The 20,333-nt window shown below is 38.3% G+C and overlaps 1 protein-coding gene across 2 annotated transcripts in view; it reads right to left on the bottom strand.

Moving 5' to 3' along the window:
• Nucleotides 1–1,178: 1,178 nt before the first annotated feature.
• Nucleotides 1,179–20,333, bottom strand: part of Tcp11l2 (t-complex 11 like 2) — a 42,522-nt gene continuing 23,367 nt past the window's right edge. For both annotated transcript variants that reach the window (XM_047550194.1, XM_047550195.1), the window contains 4 exons: nt 12,655–12,842; nt 12,264–12,445; nt 8,689–8,861; nt 1,179–3,553 (listed from right to left, as the gene is read on the bottom strand). In XM_047550194.1, coding sequence (XP_047406150.1) covers nt 3,309–3,553; nt 8,689–8,861; nt 12,264–12,445; nt 12,655–12,842 — 788 coding nt within the window. In that variant the 3' untranslated portion in view covers nt 1,179–3,308. The remainder of the gene's footprint in view (nt 3,554–8,688; nt 8,862–12,263; nt 12,446–12,654; nt 12,843–20,333) is intronic.

Genomic DNA, 20,333 nt, shown 5'->3' with positions numbered 1-20,333 from the left:
CTTCCTTAGGATTTGTTCCTTTTTTTTTATCACTTTCAGAAGCATGGCTGTTTTGCCTGGTCTGCTCACACATTTCTTAAGAACTTCATAAATGATGGTTTTAGTGGATTTCTTTTTCTGCTTCTCAGCAGGAAAATCCCAAGTAGGATGACTCTGGTAGGATCCCAGGAGTATAAGTGTCAACTATCTATCCCCCGCAAATTAGATCTGGACACTTGATCTAGACTCACTCAAATGAATGTCATCATTCAGAACTTTAAAGTTTTATGTAAATGAGGCATAGAAGCAAGCACAATTGAGAAATCAATCTCTGAAGCCTCCGCAGAGACCAGGGTAGCTGGATTCCTGCAATTAGGATTACTTTGGTTCCTACCCATTTCCTAGCCTGATTCCTCTTTTTAAATAGACTCTGTGAGGTACTCCATCCCATCCAATAAACTCCTTCACTGCTTCTGTCACCCGGAGTCCATTTCTATTGCTCAAGTGTGTGTTCCTGTATGAGCGCATACATGTGTACACACGGGAATGTGCATATGTACACAACACACAGGAACATTCCCTCACCACCAACCACTGTTCTTTGCCAGGGTAATCTTTCCAACACACGAATTTGTTCATGACCTTCTGTTTCTAAGATTCGATGATACTTTATCCCTTACAGAACAACAAAAGCCATTTCAGTACAGCATGCAAGAATCTTCTCACCTTTCTTGTCACCTCTCACCACTTCACTCTTTCACCTTGTGCTAGTCCCTGGGCTCACCATTTCTCCAAATCGCTGTACTCACTGTGCACTTGGCCTGTTGGACTTTTTCCTTTCTTGACTTGGCAAATTTCTATGCAGCCTTCATGTTTTAGCATAAGAATTATCTTCTCCATGAAACATAGTTTGATGATCATGAGCACTTGTTTATTCTATAAATGTTATTGTATTCTTACTAGATTATAAACTTCTTAAGGACAGCATTTCTCTAGTCATCCCTTTATGAAAACGGGGATACTTACCACATAGCAGATGCTCAACAGGTATTTGATAACCAAATGACTGAATGAATGAACATAACTTGATGTCTGCAAGGCTCTGGCAATGAGCACGAGAATCTTTATAGAACAACTACAGTAAATATCCCACCCCTAGGCTACCCAAAAGTAGTCAGAAAACAGACACTGGCTATTTTGAAATAATTTTTAATGTTTTCAAATTTAGTGAGTACATACAGTACATGTTTTAGCCAGAGAAGAATGAAAATGTGTGCATGGTGTTTAATAAAATTTACATTACAAAACAAGACCACATCAGGAAAATCTCAAAAGTAGAAGTAAACAATTAAGTAAAACTAAACAAGCAATATACTAAGGGATACGATTTTAAAACCCTAGTAAATGTAGTTGACTAAATCCAGACTTGAGACACTGAGATTTACTTTGCTAGGTTAAAAAAAGAAGAAACAGCAGAATGCCCTTCATTTTAAATGTATTTTTAAAAATGTTTGCACGTTGTTTTCCTGTAGACAACTGCAGTATAATCAAGTACATAAATGAATTATCAGCTAGATTCCAATCTGACAATAAAAATATACACCACTGTTAAGCATACAGTTCACCTCAGAAAGCAACAACAACAAAATATCACACAATGTATGCCTTTCTACTGGCAGACCCACCCAGCCACCCACGCCCCAAAGTGAGCACGATTGAAAACTACTTCAGCTTCAGAGAAAACGAAAACTGAAGTCTCCAGCACCTTATGGTTTCTAAGCACAGGGAAACATGGCAGAGGGGAGTGTGGGAGAACAAAATGGGCAAGTCCATGATTCGCTCTTCAGTAAAGTCCACCTATGCGCACCTGCTTTAAAACAGAATGTCTGACTTGTGGTATGGGGCATTGTGGGGAAAAATGATATTCAGAATTTCATAAAATTTTGGCAGATTCTCCAAAATTCAAAGATTGGAGATAATCTATTCACACAATCATTTCCTAGAACTTCATAAAATAATGAAGTAACACCATAATGGTGGAGAATGTGACAAGGAAAAGGAGGTTGGAAGAGAAAGGAATATTCTTTTTATTTTTTCTCACCAAATTACTAATGTTTAATGGGTCCCTGGAAAACAAAAAAATCCAAAATGTATTTTGGCAATGAAAGCACTTTATAGACTGAGTACTCCCAAACAGTAGTATTTTCTTCAACACACTAAAAGGAGTATGTAATTCTAGCATAAGCCAACTTTTCTAAAATCACAACAACAACAGTGCCCATCTGCACGAGGTCTGATTTAGTGCTCTAAAATGGCAGATAATACTGCTACTTAAAAGAGCACTGTGCTCATAAGAGGGTAAGGATTTATTCAGCAAAAAAGGCATTTGTAAGTTAAGTTATAATGGTGAAGAAATTCAAAGTGCACCTCTTTCTTTTTCAAAACTTTATGGAGAATGGGATCTCATTTTATTATTAATTTCTCTTCTTCTTATAAGGAAACCAATTCAAACCATCCCTGACTTACATAAAAATAATAAAATCTTACATAAACCTGTCTATGGCCTGAGAAATTTAAGGAAATTCACTAAGAGATTTGTGCTTAAATTGTTTCTCTCAGAGAGCAGGTTACTTTTTAAGAAGAAATCAACCTCTAGAAAAATTTTTTAAGGAAGGGATTTGTTTCTATTTTCACTAAATAAGAATCATTTTTATCTAAAAGTTTGTACATAGCATTAAAATCCATTTAATAAATTTAACTTCTAAATAAATACTAACAATTGGTATTATAAAATATGATCTGGTACATTTGGTGAATTGAGGACTTACTATGTAAGTTTCTATTTTACATTAAGAAAAATGAAATTGTACACTTCATATACAATTATGCTTACTTCACATCATTTATTCAGAACATCAATTGCCTAGGATATTTGCACAATTTTCAGCCTTTTAAAAAGTTGTACCAAAATTAAAAATCATTAGATGTGATACTGACAAATGAGGAAAACAACTCCTTATCAGCTGAATGAATAAGTCAAATAAAAATGCTTGGGAAAACAAGTACTATATAGGTAATACAATTAATTACAAATTGCCTTTTGTTCATTAGAAATGTCTGTTTTAATAATCTTGAAAGTGATGCATAGGTGGGGTCTATGTGATATGTGTGTCTTCTGTAATGCTGACATTACCAGATTACACAGGCTTGGGCTAACACTGCACCACAGACAGTACTGAGAATGTGCCATATCTATAATGCCATTGATGGTTATGGACTGGGTACCAAAGTGCTGGACTTCCCATCTTGTCTCCAGTGTCAGTTTATCTTTAGTTGGGTGGAGATGAAGCGTTTACCTTCCCCGTGGTTTCCTCAATAAAGAGCAGCTTCCGAAGTATATTTGCATAAAATGGTCCATACACTTGTTTGTTGAGATTCACGATGTTTGCATATTGAGAGCCTAATGCTTCTAGTTCCTGCTGAATGACACTAAGGCCTCCTGGCACAGAAGGCATGCATTTTTGAGAGCTTGGAAGACAAAGTAGGCTTTTCATGTATAGCTGGATTCGTTTATCTGAAGGGGAAAAAAAAAAGGTATCTGTCCCATTATTTAAGAACATAATTTGGGGGAAGGGGAATGGAGGATTGAACCTGAGGCCTGGCAAATGCTAGGCAAGTGCTCCATCACTAAACTACACACCCAGCCCTTTATTTATTTTGAGACAGCATCTCATTAAGTTGCCCAGGCTGGCCTCCAACTTGAGATCCTCTTGCCTCAGTTTCTCAAATAGCTAGGATTATAGGCATGTGCCACTGCACCCGGCTAAAATACATAATTTTAAAAACAAGTAATTGTAGTAGGTTGATTGCAATAATGCTCCCAATTCTATACCCCTCCTTGCACCCAGCTGGCATTATAATTCCTCCCATCAAGGGCTAGAATGTGTTTCCCCATCCCTTGAACCTAAACTGGCCTATGACCTGCTTTGGCTAATATAGAATGTTATGGAAATGCTAGCATGCTAGTTCCAGCCTAGACCTGAAGAGGGATGAAATCCCTCTCTCCTTACCTACCATCACCATGTGACAAGGCTGACCTTACAGAGGATGAGATCAAGTGGAGAGAAAACTAGCTGCTCCATCTTACCACCCTGGAGCCAGTCAACTCCCAAACACCCAAGAGAGTCCAGCCATGATCAGCAGGACTACCAACCCAAGACACAGCTGACCACAGATGCATGGATGATCCAACAAGACCAGAAGAACCACCCAACTGCCCAAACAGACTTCTAGATAGTAAGAAATGCTTTTATTTTATTTTTGTAAGTTGTGTGGTTTGGGGAGGACTTGTTATTCAGCAATAGTTAACTGATTAAAAAAAAAAAAAAACACTGAGTACCTGTGAGATGGAATCTTTTACAAAAAAATCAATCGCAAATGTCTACAATTACAGTTACATGGACTGAAGCTTAGCACTGGCACGGCCGGTATGGCCCTCTCTAGGGTTTTTGTTTTTGATTTGATTTTTTTTAACAATAGAAGTCTCTTAAAATCAGGGAATTTCACAATGATATCCAAATTTTTGTTTCTTCATAAAAAATATAGAGCTCTATCACACTTAAGGGTTCAATTTACCACATGGCAAGAGTGACCATACATCTAGGTTTTCCCCAGACAGTTCAAGTTTACATCTGTTGTCACAGTATAATCAAAAAGAGCACTCTCAAAACTTGTACTTGTTTGGATAATAAATCGTGCAGTCACCCTGCACAAGGCCACCAATCAGAAGGCACTGAAGAAGAGCCGCTCCAGGTAGCACTGCAGTTTGCCACCTTCCCGCTGATTCAATGCTTCAGTTACCTGAGTCTGAAACAACTGCATGGAAGTATGCAAATGCACACATCTGTCAGGCTGGAGTCATACTGGGCAACGGGTACGAAGCAAACCAGATCTGCTCTAGCTCATACGGCTGCACGGACTCTGTTTACTAAGAACACACTGCATTGAATATGGACGACTGTGACATTAATGAAGCTCTTTATCTTCAATAACTTCTCCCCCAAATCACATGTGCCAGTCAGATCTAAAGTTTCCAACGTCCATGTCTCAGAAATGTTTTCTTACTAAAATGCCCTTTCATCTCATCTCATCTCTGCTCAGAGGCAGAACATCCCTCAATGTTGGGCCTAACATTACCTCCTTGCCATGGCTTTCCCTAGCATTTATTTCCTATCATGCCGTAACACTACCATTTAAGCCTGCTTCTCTTTCCTGTCTTAGACACTGGGCCCGCTGGGGGTGGTGAGGGCTATGTCTTTTTTGTCTTTATATTCCTGGTCTGGCATGTAGTAGGCACATCACAAATGCTGAATGAACTTAAGTGGAAATGGAATGAAAAAGGTTTATAAAGAAAAATACCAAACTGAAAACAATGGAGTCAATGATGAATGAGACTGGTGAAGGCAGGCACGAATAACTTAAGTCTTATCTGTGATGTTTCAAGAAAAATAGATTATTAATGTATCATGTGGAAAATTGAAAATTACTTTTTAAGAAGTGCAGATGGCTACAGGCATGCAAATAATTTACACAGTAAGTAATCCATAAATAATTTGACCTGGCTTTTGTACACAATTGGAAAAAATTTGATTTAAAAGAAAATTCCCTTTCTAATAATTATTTCAAAAGGTCAAGAATACAGTGAGAAGTACAATCCCTTTGGTAAATGAATAGCACATCAACTAACAACACCAGAAGATAGACTATGGGCACTCTGAACAGAGAGGAAATCCCTGGTTAATGAAGTTGAACCTTTCTTATATGCCAAGGATCTCTCTAAGTGTTTAATTTATTCTAGCCCCTCTGCATTCAGGAAATGCAGAGTTAACTGTGTACTAAGCTTCCCTTTAGACTGGTTGCCTGACTCTCACAGGTTTCATCACAGATATGGTCTGTTTTAGTCAGCTTTTCTGCTGCTGTAACTAAATGACCCGACCAGCACAATTGTAGAGGAGGACAAGTTTCTTTGAGGGCTCACAGTTTTAGAGGTCTTAGTCCATAGATGGCCAGCACCATTTCTCAGGGTTCATGGCAGAAGAGTGTGGGAGAGGGAACGAGCTCACATCATGATCAGGAAGCAGAGAGAGACTCCACTTGCCAGATACAAGTACATACCCAAAGCCATGCCCCAATTCCCACCTTCTCCAGTCATACCCACCACTTCAAACCACTCAGTTAATCCCTATCTGGGGATTAAATCACTGATTGGGTTAAGACTCTTACAACCCAATCATTTCTCCTCAGAACCTTCTTGCATTGTCTCATACATGAGCTTTTGGGGGACACCTCACATCCAAACCATAACATGGTTCGAACACTTTCCTGAAAGAAGGTTTAAAAAATAAACCCTTTCAAAATTGCTATTATACCAACAAGTGGTTCTGTTTCCTCAGTTTTAAAGTGAAGATTAAAGTGACAGAAGCACTTGTCCAGTTAGGAGCAGAGTCCCTGCCAAAGGCACGTCCTTGGCTTTTGAAACCAAAGAAGAGACAATGCAGTGAGTCAATCAAGTTGCTAGGCCAACGATACTCTGAATGAGGTTAAAAAAAATTGCTTTCAATTTGCAAAAGAAAAGGAAAGCTGACTGGGGAGAGACTGGTAGACTGAAGTTGCTTTTCTGGATTTTAAGAGGCATCTCCCACCTCCTTTCCCTCTCCCTTCTGACACTGCAAGTACTTTTCTCATCAAGCAAGAGCACAGGGCACATACTGTGATGCTCTGGCCACTTGGCCAACTGCAGCAGGGTTCCAGCTCTGATTGAAGTGCCAGTCAGAGCACTCAGAAATATGAGCTCTGGACTCAGGTTAAGAAAGAATCACAACTCTGCCCCAGTTAACTATGTGACCCTGGAGAGAGTACTTAACCTCTAGGTCTCCCATACATTCACCCATTCCACAAGTACTTATCAAATGTCATCTACAGACTCAGCATTGATACAGCCAGGAACAACCATCTACCCTTCCTCATAGGCACTAGTGGGGCTCTAGCAGTATGTGGTAGAGACTGCTAGACATTCTCCTCCTCTCCTCCTAGGAACACAATCTCCCAGGTTTAAACTCTTCATCTGGAGACTACACACTGTGAGGATAGATGTAAGTCAGCAGAGGCAGGTACACAGGTAAGGACTGTCACAGGTGGCTGTGTCATTATTATCAACTGTCCCCTCTCAGCAGCAGCTTCTTCTGCCACCCACAATGCTGTAGTGCTCTTCTCTCCTGGGAGCAGGACTAAATGAAGCCTCGGGCCACTCAAGTAGCTTGTATAGCCAGATCCCCAGCATTCCATATCCCCAGAGTAAGGACAAGAAAAGCCATTTGAGAACCTCAAAGAAATAATAAAATATGTCTGTATCCTTCAGGCACTCAGTGCTGTAACTGGAAAACTTGCACGTTAATACTAGTATGTCAGTATATTCCATTCTACACTCTTCTTCCTCCTAGTGTTTCTTCTCCAACTTCTGTAGTAGACACTTGCTTTTACCACACACCAGCCTCCTCCCTTTCTCAAGGTCATAGTGCACTGATTTTGTTTGGGAAAGCATTTCTTCCCTAATCTCATCAGGTATGAGAGGTGAAGCAGACTGTTCCTGGATTCAGGATGTGAGCACATGGCTCAAGTTTAAGTTTCTCCCCTCTGGCTACCATGACTGATTTGGGAATGGGACAAGACCTAGAGGTAGGCCAACTGAAGTCAACAAACCTCAATGTTGGGGAAACTCTGAGTTAACAGGGAAGCACTCCTTGATTTTGCCTGACTTAACCATGGACAGCGTGGGCTGAAGCTGAAGCCATCTTGCTGTCATGAGGAGAGATATAGGCAGCCCAGAGTTGGGAGGTGAAGGTGGGAAAACTAATGAACTTCATTAAGCTGAATGCCTGGTCTTTTCAGTTATGTGAGAAAACAAATGTTCTCTTTGCTTCAAGTAGTTTAGAAGTTTAGATTCTTTGTCACAGGTAACAGAAAAAGGCTAACAATCTGCACTTTCCCAACTCACCAACATGGCTTGCCACTAAGACATTTTCCTAGCCGACAAAAAAGAGCCCACCTGTCACACCTCCCAGTTTCTAAGTCTTTTTGCATTTTGTCTTTCCTGATCAGAAAGATGCCTCAGTTCCCTTAGGGTGGCTCACAGCAGAATCAATATCTACTTTCTGTGAACATATTGCCATCTGGTTTGAATTGTGCATTGATCTAGAATTTTAATGTTAGTAGCAGCACTGTGTCACTTCATTCATAACATCTGTTGGCTGGACAGTTAAAGACAGTAGGCCCTGAAACACCCCCATCCACCCCACTGCACATATATAAGAATCACTGAATCCCAGATCTTTGAAAATATTAATATTTATATATATTTTTAAAATTTATCCTCCAAAAAGCCAATATAAGCTGAATATTCTTTATCTAAAATATTTAGAGTTAGATGTCTTTCAGATTTTACAGTTTTTTTAAATTTGGGAGTATTTGTATGGATTTTACTAGTTGAGCATTCTTAATTTGAAAATATAAAATCTGAAATGCTACAGAACTGAAAGTTTTGTTGATGTGCTTAAGACTAAAATATGCCTGATCTTTAAAATTGGTCAAAAACAGCAAGTTAAAGCAAATTGGAACTGAGGCAGAAACCAATAAAAAAAATGGCCAACTCACCAATCAAAGACCAGATAGAATTGTCCTCCTCTTCAATGCTTGAAAATTGACCTATGAGATTAGCCTGAACTTCAGCATTTAAAGTGGGTAAACCCCTCTCTGTCAGGGTCTTGTTAACCTCAACACACGTCTGAAGACCGATGGAATTCAGGGCTTCCTTCAAGTTAAAGGGCCTACAAACATAAAATGAAACCCCTTCAGGTAAAGTTTTTGTTCTTCAGGTGATATTTGTTTGTTTCTTTAAATATAACAACTTATTTCAGATGTCTACCATTTTTTTTCTTATACCAAATAAATTCTTACAATTACTTCTACTAGAAGTAATTATAAGTTACTAGAAAGTAGTAACTCCTCCCAATCACCAACCCTTACAACGTAACAATTTAAAATGCATAAAACCACTCAGTTGTGCACACAGTGTCTTAATAGTATGAACCAAAAAATGTCCCTGAAAATAAGTCTGCAACTCTATTTACATACAGGTTATCAGAAAGGGAAAGAAAATACAAATTTACTTCTTGAAATAAACTTGTTGTTCTGAGTGGATCCATTCATACATTTCTTTTAAATGTGCTTGGAAAATGAGGTAGAATCAATTCATTTTTCTATGCCTGAGCAGAAAATCTAAAACACCAATCAAAAACAATGAAGCTATTCACAGGTAAATTACCTAAAACTCTTGACTGATCATGAGCAAAGAAAACAAACTCCTTCCCATTATTATTTTCAAGTAATCCCAAGTATACAGAGAGCCCTGAAAATTGTAAAAAGTAATTACGTAGTAGGTTATTTAATAGGTAAGGGGAAAAGGTAATAAGAAAGGGAAGTTATTAGATTCATACTATTAAGGAATGCTAATTGTAAATTATACTTCACTATCCAGAAAACATCTTTAAGGTGACTATGTGCAAAATGGGAATTAAAGGATAGGAAAAAGGCCAATGATAGGAGGCAGCACAATAAAGTGAACTAGAACATAAGCCATGGTGTCATGCAGACCTTTTACAAATCCTGGCTGTACCAGTAAACTTACTATATGCCTATATTAACTTTTTTTGTGTGCGTGGTGCTGGGGATTGAACCCAAGTCCTTGTGCATGCGAGACAAGCCACTCTACCAACTGAGCTATATCCCCAGCCCCTCTATATTAGCTTTTTGCAAATTGCATAGCAAGCGCTCAATGAGAAGAAGAGAAAAAAAAATGATATCATTATTGGCATCATTAACAGCAATAAAAAATAAGTCCTTTCTGTTCTTCTTTGACAGCAATCTATTAAACTTCTACACTGGACCTGCCTTTGAGGTTCTACAACACAGGGGTAGACTGTGACAAAAATTTTACTCCTGACTACAAAGTACTACACTAGCTTTCTTCTGCTTTTAATCAGTGAGTTCTCATTCTAAATGAAAAATTAAATTGTAGCATAAGCGAAGGCTTCCTATTCACAATGGAGGAAAAACCCTTGCTCATTTTTTAGATGAATCATCAAATCAAATATAAATGACATATGGGTCTATTAGTTATTTGGGACCATCTGTTTTTTCATATTATAGCTGTTATTATCCCATCCATAATGAGGACATTGAGAACTGACTGCATTCATTTCCTAATAAAGGAAAATATTAAATGAAACAGCCAGATGAAGCTATAAAGAGGGTGGTTTAACAAGTAAACAATTATTAATAGCCTATACTCACCATGCACAATATGTGCTGGACACCTATACTAAGTGCTTTACCTAAATCATCTTTAAAAAAAAATTCTTTTTAGTTATGATACAACACCAAGATACACCTGGTATCAAAAAAGCATAATCAAAAAAGCATGGAAATCATCCCACTCTGATTCAGTCCTCAGTACTTCCCACCTGCCCCACGCTCATCCCCTCCCTCTACTCTGTAGATCCCTCTTCATTCAATTTACAGTTTTTTTTTTTTTTTGGTTTTTTCTGTTTTTTTTTTTTTTGGCGGTGCTGGGGATCGAACCCAGGGCCTTGTGCTTGCAAGACAAGCACTCTACCAACTGAGCTATCTCCCCAGCCCCAATTTACGGTTTATTTATTTTTTTAATTAGTGTCCTGTGGATACACTAGATGCTGGAACCCACTGTGCCACATCCATGCATGTACATACAAAAGTTTGGTCAGATTCATTCCACTACTTTTCCCTTTCTGGTCCCTTCTTCTTCCTCCTCAAACCCCTTAGTCTACTCTACTAATCTTTCCTCTATTTTGATCAAAATCCCTTTCCCCTCTTTTTTTTTTTCTTTCTTTCTTCTTTTTTTTTTTAAATCTTCCCCTCCCCTTATTTCAGATTAGCTTTCACATATCAGAGAAAACAATGAATCACCTTAAGTTCTCACAATTACAAGGTAGATACAATTATTATTCTCCTTTGATGTAGAAAGTAAGGCTCAGAGTGGATTTAGGAATTTGTTCATGCACACTGAACAAGACCCTAACACAGCTGGAATTTAAGCACTGGTCAGTCTGACCTGAAAGCCTGTTCTCCTGGTAACCCATTTCTATATGCTCCATGTTCATAAGTAAGCACCACTGTACATTCAATAAATGTTTAATAAATAAAAGCTTCTGAAAATTAATGGTTACTCAGTGTGAGAAAACATTAACAACAGGAGCAATATGAAATAAATGAATATGGCAGGTTCAAATCAGAATCAGCAGAAAGGATGGGGCCTTGAGACAATCAGAGCAGGGATCAGGCCTTGGATTTCCCTTTTCTATTTGTGTAGTAACAAGGCAAATTCTATTCTTTCTCTAAGTTTCAGCTCAAAATGGGAAGTTTGGATCCTATAACCACTCAGGCTCCTATTATAGAATTTTATCAAGTAATTTATGTGCTCTGAGTATGGGACAGAAGGCTAGGTGCATCTTCATTCAACAACAGGAATAAAGAGGACATATTCCTGAAAATACCTGGAATGCAAACCAGCAGGAGAAGCTGACCCACATAAGACCCACAAAAACATCTGGTCAATGATAAAACTAGGAATTTTCTGACTTGGATAGGATTTCCGTGCAATGACCTACATGCAAAATCTAAATGGGACTCTTTCATTCAATGAAAGTATGATACTGGAGATGCATCTGTGAAAAACAAAACATTCACTAGACTTCTGTCACATCTTTGAAGGACAGAATTGTCCCACTTCTAAAGATTTCATAGCAGGTTGGATTGGTAAACGCAGTAAACATTCACTGCAGAAAAACAATGAAATAAGAACAATTGAACCTGGGAAGACCTCTTTGATAGGACACTTCTAAACACAGGGCTCAGAGGATTTCTATTTTTTGTTTTTGCCACTCTGTTCTCAAAGTGCTGCCATCATAAGTAGCAACACTATACTCACTCTGGAAAATACCTCTTCCTGACTATGAAAGGACATTTAAACCTTCAGAGATATGAAAAGAAATTCTATAAGAAGGTATAAAATAAGCTTCTCTAAAGCACAGGCCTGAATGTCACATCCAGATGTCCAGGGTTATCCTTGGTTCTCTGAAACACGTGTAGAGTCTTAATATATGGGCAAACAGATACAAACACTGGGAACTTACTGTTTGTTCATGCCTTCAAGTAGAACAGCTGAAATCCTTTTTAGCCTGTCTGCAAGCTGAGGGAAGCCTTCTGTAACAGCACCCACCATATTCTTGGTAATTAGGGACAGGCAGGCAATAATTTTCAATTGATTCAGCTTTTCTGTCAGTTCCTGAAGTCGTGCTCCATCTGTCACAAGTGTCTGCATATTTATTTGAAATGTAAAAATAGAAAAGGAAACACAATACCATGAAAATGTAAAATAAGCAATGTCATATCCAAATTCCCATTCTTATCTGATTTCAGTAAAGTAAATAAACCATATACAACAAAAACAGGCTAGTCAATTCGAAGTTACAACTTAAGAATTATATTATTGGAAAACTTGGGGGAAGAAAAACAATTACTCACCTCTGGTAAGTCTTTTTTCTGATAATCCCACTGTAACAGTTTCAAGTAACTATTATTTAGCACCACTGTAGGACTCAAGCTTGATTTGGAGCTATTTTCAGCCCCAGGAGTTAAAGCAGTCTCAGAAATAGAAAGTAATTCTTCATTTACAGATTCTTTTATCCATTCTGTAGTTTGATCAAGAGCACCTAAGAGTAAAAAGGCCACAATTTGTTCCACAGCTGATCATCCCTTCAATGGTGTATTCCATGTGACAGACGCATGTTGGGTGATAAGCATGACAGAAAGACACAGTAACCTCCCTAGTCTAGATGGGGAGACAGTCCTGTAAGCTAACAGTTAATTATAATAGGATGCCATTTATGCTAGAAACACAGGAGAAGAGCAGGAAGCAGAGACTGTCCAGGAGAGAGTCTACAGGAGTAGTTCCATAAGTGACATGAAGGCAAAAATCAAAGAGGAAAGGGTTGGGATTTCAGGCAAGAATACCCACACAAGGAGCTGGAAAAGACAGCATGTGGCACATTCTGGATACTACCAGCAAATCTGTATTTCTGGTCCATAATGAATTACGAGAAAGAGTGGTAGCAGATGGCACTGGATGGGTACTCAGAAGTGAGCCCACAAATAACCTTGAGTTTTATGCTGATAAGGTATTTAAGCTAACAGCATTGTGAAACATTTTGGGGTCCTGGACCCCTATGAGTGCTTGATGAGAGCTATACTTTTCCCAAGATGCATGTGTTTGCTTATGCACATGCCCATAAATACTTTTCATTCTGTCATCATATTCATAGACCCTAGGTTACAAACACCAGCTATGGGAACAGGGAGCCTGCATAATTGTTTCAACATGGAACTGATATGATCAGATATGTATGTAAGAAATATTACTTAGGAGGACTGAATTAGTGGAGGAAGAGTGGGCTGTTGCAGTGGTTCAGACAATAGTGAATAGACAAGAGCAATGGAAGGGGGGGGTAAAGGAGGGAAAATAAATATTTAGGGAGAGCACCTGCAGGTCTTGGTAACCACTTAAACCTAGAAAGTAAGAAAGGAGGATTCTAGAATTACTGCCAGATACCTGCATGGGGCAGCTAAATGAATGTTTATGCCATCTACCAGGAAATGGAATATAGGGTAGGGTTCCTGAAATATATCCTGCCCGTGACCTTTCAGAGGTCACCAGCAACCTCCTGATCCTCAAATCCACAAACTAGTATCTAAATTCTTTTTTGTTTTACATCTGTCTAACACATGCCCTCTGGGCACACCCCTTCTGACCCACTCTCTCCTGGTTTCCTCTTCTTTTACTGATTCTGAAAATGCTGATGTTCGTAAGGACTACTCGATTCACCTTGATTTGTTACCTCCCTATCTCAAAGGACATCTTACTCATTTTCATGGTTTCCCTTCCATCCATACCCCAGAAGGCTCTCAGATCTATATCTCCAGCCCTTATTTCTCCCCTGAGCTTTTGATTTTCTCATTTGTAGAATGAGCAAGCAGAAGGAGAGTCACTGAATGTGAAGTTAGGAAGAGAAGTCCAGTAGCACACTGCTACGTGGTGTTTCCATTATCTGATTCAGGTGTGAAGACTCTCAAGACAATAGTAAGATAATTAGTAAGTGATAAACATAGCATTTATTTTACTTTTAAATCATTCTCATTTTACTTGTTTTTTTCAGACATAAAAATACATTTATGTTTATATACATAATGATTTCATACAATAAAATGCTCAGTTTTTAAACTTGTTTGGTGTGGTGAGTTTTGATCATGCTATATATGTGTACAACTACCACAAGACACAGGCCATCTATGTTGCCCTAGAAAATTCTCTCACCTCACATTCCAGCCAGTTTACATTCCATTCGACTACTTTAAACTATTAACCCCATGAATTATTTCTCTGTTCCAAAGTTTGATGTAAATGGAATCATACAGTGCCTAACTTAGCTTTTGAGATTAATCCATGTTGTCTGCATAGCTCATTCTTTTTTTTTCAGAACTTTCAAAAATAACCTTTTTATTCTGAAATAATTTTCCTAAAGTCCTTTTTTAGTTGTCAATGGACCTTTATTTTAGGTCCTCAGGCCTATTCTGAAATAGTTTGAGACTCAAAAAGCTGTAAAAATAGTGCAAAGAGTTCCGGTATGCCCTTTACTATGCTGCTCCCAATGACAACCTCTTATATAACTACAATATATTGTCAAAACCAAGAAACTGACATTATTGGTACACTACCATTAACTCGGACACAGATTTTATTCAATTTCCACTAGTTTTTACATTCATTTTTCAATGTTTTTATTAGGGCATAATAGTTAAACATAATGGTGTGGTTCATTTTTATGTGTGTGTGTGTGTGTGTGTGTTTTATTTTTATTTTTTTGGTACTGTGGATTGAACCCAGGGGTGTTTAACCGCTGAGCCACATCACTAGTCCTTTTTTAAGTTATAGATGAACACATTCCCTTTATTTTATTTCTTTTTATGTTACGCTGAAGATTGAACCCAGTGCCTCATACATGCTAAGCAAGTGCTCTACCACTGAGTTACAACCCCAGCCCCATTTTTATAAAATTATTTTTTATTTTGAAACAGGGTCTTGTTAAGCTGCTGAGGGTTTTGAACTTGCAATCCTCCTGCCTCAGGCCCGCCTCCCCCCGAGTCACTGGGATTGCAGGCATGTGCTACTCACTCAGCTTTCATGTATTTATGTATGCATATAGTTCTATGAAATTTTGTTACACACATGAATTCATGTAAGCATCATAATATTGAACAATAACAACAACAACAAAAATCTCCCTAAGGGGCTAGGAGTATAGCTCAGTGGTAGAGCACTTGCCTAGGAGGTACAAAGTCCTGGTTCAATCCCCAGCATCATAAAATAAAAATCAAATTAAAAAAACTCCTCAATGTTCACACTCTCACTCCAATCCTAACCTCTGGTAACCACTGATCACTTGACTTATGTAAATTTGAAAAGTTATAAAAATGGAGAAAGGTGGTGGTGATCATAAGAAAAGCAAAGGGACATCAATAGAATACAGGAAAGGGACCAAGGAGCAGGAAGTTAAAAGGAAGGGGAAGTGCTAGGGAGGGATACTGGCCAAATTATATTGTTATATTGTGTGCATGTACTAACATATACCAATAAATCCCACCAATATGTACAACTACAATACACCAATAAAAAAATGTGGAGAAAAAGGAACATTTTTTACACTATTGGTAGGACTGTAAATTAGTATAGCCATTACAGAAATCAGCATGGAGGTTCCTCAAAAGACTAGGCATAGAACCACCATATGACCCAGCTATACCACTCCTTGGTATTTATCTAAAGAGTTAAAGTCATCATACCACAGTGATACATGCATTCCCATGTTTATAGCAGTATAATTCATAACAGTCAAACTGTGAAACCAGCCTTGGTGTTCATCAGCAGATAAATGGATAAAGAAAATGCAGTAAATATACACGAATGGAGTTTTATTCAGCCATTAAAAAATGAAATTATGTCATTTGCAGGGAAAGGGGTGGAAATTGAGACATTGTGTTAAGTGAAATAAGCCAAACTCAGAAGGTCAAAGGCTGTATGCTTTCTCTCAAATATAGACGCTAGAGAGGAAAAAGCAAAGGAAATGTGGTGGTGATCACATGAAAAGCAAAGGGATATCAATAGAATAGAAGAAAGGGAATGGGCAGGTGGGAGAGGTGACAGAAGAGCTAGGAACGAATATTGACAAAAATATATTGTTAAGTTGTATACATGTACTAATAAGTAACAACAAATCCTACTATTATGTACAACTATAAGGCACCAATTAAAAATGTGGAGAAAAAAGTTATATAAATAGAATTGAACAACACAACTGTTATGGACCAAATGGATCCTTCCCCACCCATCTCAAATCCATATGTTGAATCTGTAAATCCCAGTGTGCTGGCTTGATATGTAGCCTTTGGGAGGTTAATTAGTTAGATGAGGCTCTAAGGATGGGGTCCTCAGGATGACATTGTTGCCTTCATAAGAGGGAATGCGAGATAGCTTACTCTTCTTCTTTCCACTTGCATACACTGAGACAAGGACAAGTGAGAAGATGACAGTGGTTTGAAAGTCAAGAGGAAAGCTCTCACCTGCCAGCATCTTGATCTTGGACTTCCTAGCCTCCACAAAAATAAGAAACAAATTTCTGTTGTTTAAACAACCCAGTGGGGCTGGGGTTGTGGCTCTGTGGTAGAACACTTGCCTAGCATATGTGAGGCACTGGATTTGATCCTCAGCACCACATTTGAAAAATGAATAAAAAATAATGGTATTATGTCCATATACAACTAAAAAATATTTTTTAAAAGATTTAAAAACCCAATCCAGTGTATGGTATTTTGTTATAGAAGTCCCAAAAGACTAATACAGTGAGCTTCTGAGACTGGTTTTGCTCATTCAGCATCCGAGTTGTGTGCATTTCTTTTCATTGTTGATGAGTAGACCATTGCATCAATGTACCCTCATTTGTTTGTCTTGCTTATCTATTGAAATACATTTGGGTTGCTTCTAGCCTGGGGTTATAAACATAAGGCTGCTATGCACATTCATGCACAGGTTTCTGTAGTATTAAAATCACTGGGTTATATGGTAGAGTTTGTTTAACAAGAAATTGCCAAACTAAAACAGAGTCCCACCTTTGCTTTTAATGTAATTTATTGTGATTAAATATAATTCAAAACATAAATCTAACTTAATATGTAAATTCTATTTTTATTTAATATAATTTATTTGATTTATATAATTTAAAGTTTATTAATGGTTGTATTTACTGGCCCACAAAATTCCTGAAAATGTAACAAGTGACTCCAAAGTCAGTACCAACAACATTCAGCACACCATTGAAGTGTGTGTCAGATTATTAACTAATAATAAATTTTGACTATTTCTCAAATAGAATCCAATGTAAGGAATCAGAGAAGTATTTTATGTTGATTTCTTGAAATAGATCTGACAAGAACCTAAACATCCCTTACAGTAGAGAGGCTGATCAGCACCAGTCTGTTCTGCACCAGTTTAGAAAGTAACACAAGGAATGGGGAAGCAACTTGACTGTGTGGTCAAATTTCCATTGCAGATGAATGAATTTCAAGCACAATCTAATATAAAAGCAATCAACATAGGACTCAGAACCTGTGCTAAGTTTTCCCCTACAGGATAAAGGATTGGTGCAGTGATTGGCAGCCTGGCCTTAGAGCAAGACAGTCTCAGTGGAAGTCTAGCCAATATCAATGATTAATTGGATGCCTGGGGCAAATTACTTATGAGTTCCTGGTTTCTACACCTGTAAACTGGGTATAATAATAATTCCTTCCTGCAGGAATCGGAAAGATTCGATAAATTAATACATGAGCAACACTTAGAACCATTTTGGTATGCAGGAAATGTCCAATAAGTTTTAGCAATTTTTAGATTATCTCGCTTAACTCTCCATACATCTTTAGAAGGGGGATTACAATCTCCACTTGAATTGGTTTTGATGTCTGAAGCTCAGGAGGTCCCAGTCAGGTTCTTTTCCTGTCATATAACAGCTGCCTCATTGTTGAAGTTACCTGAGACGGAAGAGATCCCCATGGCAAAAAAAGAATGGGTAGGCTGAGCAGTGGATTTGTTAAGATTTCTGGGGAATCTGACTTTATTATTATTTTAAGGACCAACTAGTGTGGCTAGGTTGAGGGAAAAGAATCTCAGCAGATCCTCTAAAGAAAAGTCAATGCTTTTAAAGAGGAGATGCTATCAAGAAAACACACAAACTAAAAATCTAGTTCACTCAGGATGATCCTTAGAATTTGGCAAGGACCATTATAGAAGGAAAGATGAGAGAAGGAAGGTAGCAAGGCAAGGAAGAGGTCACTGAACTTGAGTCTCATGATTAATGTACTAATGTGACTTGAAAGAACGTGTGCCAATGTCTGGTTAGGCTGCTCTTTCACTTTAAACAAATTTATTTATCAAGTTCAATTCTTCTGCATTAAAAATATGTATCACTAGAGATGAGATCTTGAATTCATTTAAGTACATGCCACTTAAATATTAAATAGAGTATGGATTATCATCAGATGCCTAAGAGTTATCATTAACAGAATTTTCTCAATATTAGTAGTTTCTGGGGCTGGGGAGATAGCTCAGTCGGCAGAGTGCTTGCCTTGCAAGCACAAGTCCCTGGGTTCAATCCCCAGCACCAAAAAAAAAAAAATATTAGTAGTTTCTGTTGATAAATAACTACAACCCACACAGAATTGCTCCAAAAGGTGCCTCTGCAAGTGCCTGCTTCTGTGTGCGAAGACAGCCCCCTTCAGACAATGGAAAGAGGAAGGCACCCACCATCCACCATGACCTACTGAAGTAGACCACTTCCACATACAAAATCACCCTCTCTGGCTCAATTGCCACCACACTTCCTTGTTTACTGAAGCCCAAATTGTCCTGGCATGAAGATGTTTCTTTGAGTCACCATGAAATGAATTTATTCCAATGCTTGACCTTCAACAGGGTGCCTCAATCTTGGCACTTGACATTTTGGGCTGGATAATTCTTGGCTGGGAGCACTGTCCTGTTCACTATAGGATGCTCCGCAGCATTCCTAGCTCCTACCCACTAGATGCCAGTGGTACTCCATGCAACCCACCTCCCTCACCTGCTAACCCACTGCTAGGTTGGGACAACCAAAAGTGTCTCTAGACATGACATGGCTCCATGTCCTCTGGGGGCTGGGCTGGGAGGAGCTAAATCGCTCCTGGTTGAAAACCACTGACTTAAGATGACAGGTTGATATTTATTTTTGTTTACATCTTCCAAGCTTGAATTAAATATTTCTTATATCATAAACTAAATAAAATCATACTGAAGGCTATTCCAGATGGCTTAAAGTTGGGAGGTAATATTTCTTTCCTGGACTGTTTGCCTTAGGGAAAAATCCACTTTATTTTATGTTAGCCCCAGTTCTAAGGCATCCCACTAGAAACAAATTGGTTTTTATATTCCAGTACTTATATAAAGTTATGTATTTAGTAGAATTTATAAGGTCGCAACTGCTAAGAAATGCTGACAGAACACAGGTGCAGATTAAAAGGCAGAGGGCAGAGAGAGAAAGAAAGAATAGATTGAAATTCCTTCTCAGATCCAGCACTTGAACAGGGATAATTTATGAGTAGCTGTTTGCCACACTGAAGCCACAACACCCCCAGAATTTCACAATTCTATTCTCCTCTGGCAAACGTTGTTCTTGGTTTGCTAGTTCTGTTTATAAAGATGTAAAAGACTTGCAGTCTTTTATTTAAAAGGCATCCAGCAGAGAAAGCAAAAGTGGAAATCATAGTGGATATAATTACAAAGTGGCAGTAATAAGCATTTAGATGGCAAGTTTAATCATTCAGGGTTGACACATTTAAAAGCCCATTTAGTTATCTTGAACAAAAGCAACAGTGTGGCTTAGTGGTTCTCAATTTTGGCTGACTTCAGAATCACCCTGGGAGCTTTAAAAAGAAAAATAATGATACTGGGCATAGCTCCTGGAGATTCTGATTTAACCAGTTTGAGGTGGGGCTCTGGCATCCCATTTTAATATACCAGGTGATTCTAAAATGAAGTCAGACTTGCCTAAGACTGGTAAAGCAGAAAG

Source organism: Sciurus carolinensis, chromosome 4 (assembly GCF_902686445.1).
Source record: "Sciurus carolinensis chromosome 4, mSciCar1.2, whole genome shotgun sequence".
In the NCBI taxonomy this organism is placed as follows: Eukaryota; Metazoa; Chordata; class Mammalia; order Rodentia; family Sciuridae; genus Sciurus; species Sciurus carolinensis.
This window is presented reverse-complemented; position numbering and strand designations above follow the sequence as displayed.